This window comes from Gekko japonicus, unplaced genomic scaffold (genome assembly GCF_001447785.1).
Source record: "Gekko japonicus isolate JY-2015 unplaced genomic scaffold, Gekko_japonicus_V1.1 scaffold255, whole genome shotgun sequence".
Classification (NCBI taxonomy): Eukaryota; Metazoa; Chordata; class Lepidosauria; order Squamata; family Gekkonidae; genus Gekko; species Gekko japonicus.
The window spans coordinates 490,220-498,332 of NW_015160843.1; the positions used below are offsets into that span (position 1 = coordinate 490,220).

At 42.1% G+C, this 8,113-nt stretch overlaps 1 protein-coding gene across 2 annotated transcripts in view; it reads left to right on the forward strand.

Moving 5' to 3' along the window:
- ITPR3 (inositol 1,4,5-trisphosphate receptor, type 3) overlaps positions 1-8,113 on the forward strand; it is a 152,874-nt gene that overhangs the window by 45,701 nt on the left and 99,060 nt on the right. For both annotated transcript variants that reach the window (XM_015419698.1, XM_015419706.1), the window contains exon 2: positions 1,681-1,751. In XM_015419698.1, the coding sequence (XP_015275184.1) occupies positions 1,681-1,751 (71 nt within the window). The remainder of the gene's footprint in view (positions 1-1,680; positions 1,752-8,113) is intronic.

An 8,113-nucleotide genomic window follows, 5' to 3' on the forward strand; every position in this document is an offset into this window, starting at 1 on the left:
GGGGGGGTTCAACAGTGGGAGGGCTTCTAATTGTCCTGGCCCCACTGGTGGACCTCCAGATGGCACCTGGTATTTCTGGCCACTGTGTGATACAGAATGTTGGGCTGGATGGGCCTTTGGCCTGATCCAACATTGGCATCTCTTAGGTTCTTATGACAGTTGTCTAGGCCACACTTCGGCTTTCTAATTAAGCCAGCTTCAGCATCCATTCTCAAGCAATACACTCTTAATTTCAATACACAGCAAAACGTCCCTTTATCTGAAGGCACTTTTAATCTATGTGAAATATTCCTGCCGCATGCTACTTCTGCTTTCTGCTGAAGGCAATCTTTTGCAACCGTCTTCCGCATCTACTAAGTGGAGATGTTTGTGCAAGCTAGTTCTTGCTAGTGTCTGACTTCCCCATTTCCAACTCCCCTTTAGCTCAGCTTCTCATTAAGCCTTAATCATTAATTGATTTCCAGCAATGCAATTTTTTTAAAGCAAGGTTCTTTTAAAATCAGAAGCCCCTTATATTATTGCATTTCTTACACTATCATCCTTCAGTACTCCTTTTACCCCTTGGTCATCCAAGGGTCCCACTGCCTCCCTGGCTGGTTTCCTGCTTCTAATGTATTTGAAGAAAGTTTTATTGTTGGTTTTTATGTTTTTTGCTATCCTTTTTTGCTTTACGTTTTTCAACCTTTCCTCATAGGACTTGGTCTTCAGACCCCTCACTATCTTTGTTGCTCTCCTCTGGACACGTTCCAGCTTGTGTATATCCTTCTTAAATTGTGGTTCCCAAAACTGAACACAAACCCTGTACTTAGTAAATAGAAAATGACTATAAACTCCAATGCAAAGCAAGAAGTTGTAATTCTTAGGAAGGTTTGGAAATAAGCATAGCTTAATAGAAGTGTCAGTTTATGCTCAAGTCTTTTCTGTCAAAACTGTGTGTTGCCAGACAGATGTTGCACCAAATGTTGGTATCTTTAGTGACTCAAAGTCTGGTATGCCTAACCCTGGATCATCAAAATCATAACTCTGCTCCCTCAAGGTAAAAAGATTAGTCTAAAAATTATTCTGAGATTTTAGCATATAATACTTTTAGACATTATTTGCCTATTCTAGAACCTCTTCTCAGATAACAGTCATGTGTTCAAATTTAGTTATACTACTGCAAGATACAGATGGTATTTATTTAGTTTTGAAAGAATATTAGATCCATGAGCTGTAAATTGCGTACCATTTGTCCTGGATAAATTAATAATGGAAGAGTATAGAAAATACAACCTCCCAAAGGTTCATTACAGGCTCTGTTGGAATAGCAACAGTGAATCCTACTTACCAGTATGACTGACTTTGCTATACAATGCTAATGCCAAGAGACTTTGTTACATGGGCATCAAGAAATTTCATATTAACATCCAGAAATTTGAAAATTTTCAGCTGTATGCAGGATTTGTGTCCAATGACTTTATCTTGTCTCTAAAAAAATGGAGACTAGTACTAGAAATTTGAATTATTTTTCTGTCCTTGAAAGATACAAAATAGGGAGGCAGTTGGATGACTTCTGGTCTGTAATGCTAGCTGAAATGGAACAGGAGGTGTTAAAGCTAAAGGATTTTCAAGTGAGGCCATTGAAATAACTGTAGGCCAAAGAAGATATTATCATTGAATGTGTGCTTGTTTATTTTTCAGGCTGGTGGATGATCGTTGTGTGGTAGAACCTGCTGCTGGTGATCTAGATAATCCACCCAAGAAATTTCGAGGTAAGAGATCAAGCGATAACATCAGTTTCTTTGGTGGGCAAGTTCATAGTTCATCTTTGTTTAGGCAGCAGTTTGCAGGGTTTTTTAGCAATGGCATAGCTATTATGGTGGTAAGTCCACTACCAGTGATTCTAGTTTGAGTGAGCTGTTGGGATTTTCAGAAAAAAGGCTGTGTGTTGACTGATCCAAGGAACTTAAATCCTTTGTCTGAACTGATGAACTAAACACAAGACAGGTTGTGTCAGGCAGCTGTTTATTGTTAACATGTTCAGATATGCTCTCTTTGAAAATGTCCATAAAATCTGATGTTTTGATAGTTTATTTTCTTTGGCCTTAACAGATTCTCTTCACCTTTATGAGCCATCCCCCCAAATTAGGAGCTAGACTTATTTTTCAGCCTTCAGGGTTTTAAATTTAGTTACCATGCTTACTAATTATCGCTACCACAAAACCTAATCCTATACTCTTCAAAGTTTCTTGTCATGTTTTTAAAAGCTATAATGAAAGTGTTGTAGCATGTAAAGAAATCATGGGTAACCTTGGTTGTCATCATAACAAAAAGCTAACCTCTACCCCTCACTAAATAAGCTTCCTACTTCCATTGAGATTGACCAAGAGGCACTTACAATAAATGACTACTGAAAATACTAGGTGCCACAATGAGATTTCTAAGTGTAGCCCTGACCTGGAGAGCCCGGGCAAGCCTGATCTTGTCAGATCTTGGAAGCTAAGCTGAGCTGACCCTGGCAAGTACTTGGATGGGAGACCTCCAAGGAATACCGGGGTTGGGACGCAGAGCCACCTCTCTGAAATGTCCTAGCCCCACTAGGGGCTTGTTAGAAGTCAACCGTGACTTCCAGGCACACACACACACACAAATACTCACACAAAAAAAGAAATTTATAAGTGAGATGGTGCCTGGGATTTGTCAAGGCCTGCTTTATTTTATTCACATTTATTCAGCATCAGTCCAACAACCACAGGATATGCCAGGCATAGTTTTATTTTAGCCTTAAGTGAAGCTGACTGCACAAGCTGAAATTTTGTTGTCACTCTTTTTATACTGTTGGGTCAAATGGAAAGTAGAAGAGACAGTGAAAAATGTGGCTGCAGTCTTTCTCCCTTGCTCAAATTGATCATTGGTTTAGAGCAACATCTCATAAACTAGTATAGCTTCACCTTCCCCAGCAAGATGCTTCTGCTGAGAGCCAGTTTGGTGTAGTGGTTAAGTGTGTGGACTCTAATCTGGGAGAACCGGGTTTGATTCCCCACTGCTCCACTTGCACCTGCTGATGTGACCTTGGGTCAGTCACAAGCTCTGGCACAGTTGTCCTTGAAAAAGAGCAGTTTCTGTCAGAGCTCTCTCAGCCCCACCCACCTCACAGGGTGTCTGTTGTGGGGAGGGGAAGGTAAAGGAGTTTGTAAGCCGCTCTGAGATGCCTTTGGATAGTGAAGGGTGGGGTATAAATCCAATCTCTTCTTCTTCTTCTATTAGTGTTGTGTCACTTTATCTGTATCTTTGCAGATTTCCAGACAAGAATGCCCAGTAGCCTATTTCTCTTCATGTTGCAACCAAAGTAGAACTGTATGGTAGGGCTGGGCAAGACAGGGAGGAGCCTCTGGTTTAGAAGTTCTACTAATTGTAGCATGATTAGCATAACAACGATGTAAGAGTTGTAGAGGTACCCTGCTAGGCAAGGGGATGGCTACAGCAGCTTCTTAAGAAAGGCTGCTCTGCACCCTTCTCTGCCCATATATGGCACAGCAGTTAGTTATGATCCACACAATCAAAGGCTTTAGTGTAGTCAGTGAAGCAGAAGTAGATGTTTTTCTGGTACTCCCTTGCTTTCTCCATAATCCAGTGAATGTTGGCAATTTGATCTCTAGTTCCTCTACCTCTTCGAAACCCAGCTTGTACTTCTGGCAGTTCCCTATCCACGTACTGCTGAAGGCTAGCTTGTAGGATCTTGAGCATGACCTTGCTAGCGTGTGAAATGAGTGCAATTGTGCGATAGTTTGAACATTCCTTGACATTGGATTGGAATGTAAACTGACCTTTTCCAATCCTGTGGCCACTGTTGCGCTTTCCAAATGTGCTGGCATACAGAGTGCAGCACTTTAATAGCATCATCTTTTAAGACTTTGAATAGCTCAGCTGGGATACCATCACCTCTGCTAGCTTTGTTGTTAGTAATGCTTTCTAAGGCCCATTTGACTTCACACTCCAGGGTGTCTGGCTCGAGATCAGTGATCACACTGTCGTGGTTGTCATGGGCATTTAGATCCTTCTTGTATAGTTCTTCTGTGTATTCTTGCCATCTCTTCCTAATCTCTTCTGCTTCTGTTAGGTCTCTACCATTTTTGTCCTTTATCATGGCCAGCTTTGCATGAAATGTTCCCTTGATTTCTCCAATTTTTTTGAAGAGATCCCATTCTATTGTTTTCCTCTATTACTTTGTATTGTTCATTCAGGAAAGCCTCCTTATCTCTCCTTGCTGTTCTCTGGAAATCTGCATTCAGTTGGGTAAATTTTTCCTTTTCACCTTTGCCTTTCACTTCCCTTCTTTCTTTTGCTATTTGTAAAGCCTCATCAGACAGCCACTTTGCTTTCTTGCATTTCTTTTTCTTTGGGATGGTGGTGATTGCTGCCTCCTGTACAATGTCACGAACCTCCGTCCATAGTTCTTCAGGCACTCTGTCTATCTAGTCCCTTAAACCTATTCTTCACCTCCACTGTATATTCATCAGGGGTGTGATCTAGGTCAAACCTGAATGGCCTAGTGGTTTTCCCAATTTTCTTCACTTTAAGTCTGAATTTTGCAATGAGTGGCTCATGATCTGAGCCACAGTCAGCTCCAGGTCTTGTTTTTACTGACTGGATAGAGCTTCTCCATCTTTGACTGCAAATTATGTAATCAATTTGATTTTGGTGTTGCCCATCTGGTGATGTCCATGTGTAGAGTCACTTCTTAGGTTGTTGGAAGAGGGTGTTCTCTGTGACCAGCATGTTCTCTTGACAAAACTGTTAGCCTTTGCCCGGCTTCATTTTGTTCTCCAAGGCCAAACTTGTCTGTTATTCCGGTTACCTTTGACTTCCTGGTTTAGCATTCCAGTTCTCCATGAAGATGAGGACATCTTTTTTTGGTGTTAGTTCTAGGAGGTGTTGTAGGTCTTCATAGAACTGGTCCACTTCATCCTCTTCTGTGTCAGTGGTTGGGGCATAGACTTGGATTACTGTGATGTTGAATGGTCTTCCTTGGATTCGGACCGAGATCATTCTGTCATTTTTGAGATTGTATCCCATGACTGCCTTTGCACTCTCTAAGCCTACTCTGTGATTTAGGGTTAGGTTTGGTCCTTGTGTTCCACCCAACTTTTGCTCCATCTTGATACTTCTGACAGCTATTGTTGATATTTGTGCAAATATTTAGGATTGGAGTGTCTATTGTCTTGCCCAAGTTTAATTAGGGATTTGTTAGGGCAGGGCTGGAAACTGAAGTATCACCCTCTGGACATGTGCAGTGATGGTGTTACAGTGCAGGAAAGATCAGGCTAGCAACTCGCTTGGTTTTTCTATGGAAATAGCAGTGTTGGTTTTTCACTGAAAATGGGCAAAGGGAAGATAAGGCTGGAGATTAAATATCACTTTGATGATGCAGACAGGATTTAAGGAAATGCATTAAATCTGAGTCACTCCTATCTGGCACACTTCAGCCTTCACTTCTGTGACTGAAGTTCTGGTAACTATTTCCCTTTTGTGGTGAGAGTTGTCTATTCTTAAATTTTGTCTCCGTGTGCACCTGCCTAATGTCCTGATCCAAAGGGAAAAGGTGATGACTCAATTAAAGGGCAGGGTAACTCTTAGGCTGGGAAATAGGTTGTTGGAAGAGGGTGCCAGCCAAAGCAACCTCACAACCAGCTATTATGGCTCCCCCCGCCAAACTCATCCCATTTTCCAGTGCTTTGTTTTCCAAACCTGACAGCTCTAAGGTCTCTCCATATTGACACCCCCTCTCCCATTGGTTTTCTGACCTTTCCTGCCACATGGCTCCTTGTTATGAGTGACCTCCTAAGCCATTTGAGATGGAATTCTCCTGTGCCACAGTGTAAGGAGAAGCAACAGTGCATGAGAGTAGATAATACCTTTATAACATTTCATTGAATTTCATTTATTGAATTTCTATCCCGCTCTCCCTCACAAGTGGGCTCAAGGCAGGTTACAACAAAGAATAAAACAATACAAACAATTTCAGTTTAGTCCAATTAAAATCCCAGTAACATAATTCATAAAATGGCAGAATAAACAATTTAACAAAAGCTCCCAGATGAACCCTGTATGTGTGCCCAGGAAGGATCAGAGTGTTGGGCAGTGGGCATCAAACATCACTGATAGTACAAGCTGACATAATGCAAATACAAAGGAATGGGGTGGAGCACAGGGTGGAGCAGGGGAGGCCAATGTAGTTGGATACCCACCACCTCAACCAAAGGCCTGGCGGAACAACTGCGTTTTGCAGGCCCTGTCCCGTGGGGCCCTGATCTTACTTGGGAGAGTGTCCCACCAAGCCGGAGTCAGAGCTGGAAAGGCTCTGGACCTGGTCAAGGCTAAATGGATATCTTTGGGGTAAGGGACCAACAGAAGATGTTCCAAGGAGCATAAGCTCTTCGGGAAACATATGGGGAGAGATGGTCTTGCAGACATGCCACTATCTTCCCAAATCTTGCTCCATCGACAGTTCACAAGTAGAAATTCAACAAGCAGCACAGCTATTGTTTCTCTTCTGTTTCTGTTTCTGGAGTTCCATACTTGTTGATATATACAAAGCTAAAGAAGAAGAATGGATCCTACCCTTATTGTCTGGAGCTGGCAATGCAACACTAGTGTCTCCACTAATATAAATTTTTGTAAGGACTTTTCTCAGGACTCTCTACAGCTCATTAACACTTCACACCCCCTTGCTATGTTTACATTTTTCCATCTCCATGTTAAAGAGACTGCTGAACTTCAGAAGGAAGGAAACCCCAAAAGAGGGGGAAAACACAGGAAAAGCACAAACATAACCTGAATTCTTTTGAAACACAAACTTTTGACCTATTGCTCAAAAGGGAAGAAATGATCTACATTCCAAGCAGTTTACGCATTCTGCAATATTGTATAATGCTCATGGGATGGAAGTATCTAGTTTCAGCTAATCGTAGGCTGAAACAGAATGACTGGCAGATTGTGTCCATGACATATACACTTTAAATTTCTTTTAAGGAGACTTTTCAGAATCTTGTGATGTTAGCAATACAGTGAACCTTTGAAGTGGAATGAACCTTGTTTTTATATATGCAGGTGTTGTCATTGTGGAATTTAGTATATTTGGCCCTCAAATGTAAAGTCACCAGGAACTGCACTGCTTTAGGGGTCCTTCTCTTACATTGCATGCCAGTTTCACTTCCTTTGATCTCTTGGTTTTATGGCATAGATTTATGGCTGTTTTATGGCCGTTCAGGGGTGACTCTGCAGTCAGTACGGGCGTTGGCCCAGGGTATCTGAATGTGGTTTTGAGCCGCATCTTTTTCTGTTCCACTGTGGGTTTGGTAAAACAGTGGAGTGAATGCTAGGTGCAGAATGGGCCATAGGATTTCAGTAACAACAACAGCCCCTGGTTCCTACTGTGGTTGGTCTTAGCACCCAGAAGAATCTTACTTCGTGGAATGAAAAGCTGCCCAAACTGAAACCTTGTGTGTGGCTAACTTCAGCTTTTGAAGAAGTTTGTCCTAAAGGAACATAGATGGACTGTAACCAGCTGTGCTGTCTTATCAACAACCCAAAGAGATGGTGACACATGTTGATGTTCTGTCACATTAATGCACATTTACAGAATTTAAAATAGCATTGCTTGCTTTTGTATGGTTCACCAGATGTTTAGGCTACTTAGGGGCAAGGTTCCCTCTAAGCTGCGGAGTCCTGTGAGCAAAAATCCTACTTCGTGAGCAACCGGCATTAAAGTGGTGAGCCGGCAATTTGGCTGCTGCAGAAATTAGTTAGCTCTGGAGCCATCCTTCCTGAGCTAAGGCAAAAAGCTGTGAGCTGGAGGCTGAAAAACTGTGAGCCATGTTATGTATTGAAGTGTATATATAACTACTTTGTGAACTGTGCCATTGGGATGCCATGTTAAGCTTCGCCCTGGGCTAGGATGCTAATGTAACCAATAGGAGCCCTAGCCCAGAATATGTTTGCCAATCACCGTGCAGAGCGGGATCGCTTGTGATTGGTCCTTATTGCTTCAACCTCATAGGTTGCTTTATTGTACAGTGGGTGTGGCTACATTAGCCGGGAATGTTTAAATACAGAGCAGCCAGTGTATGTCTTG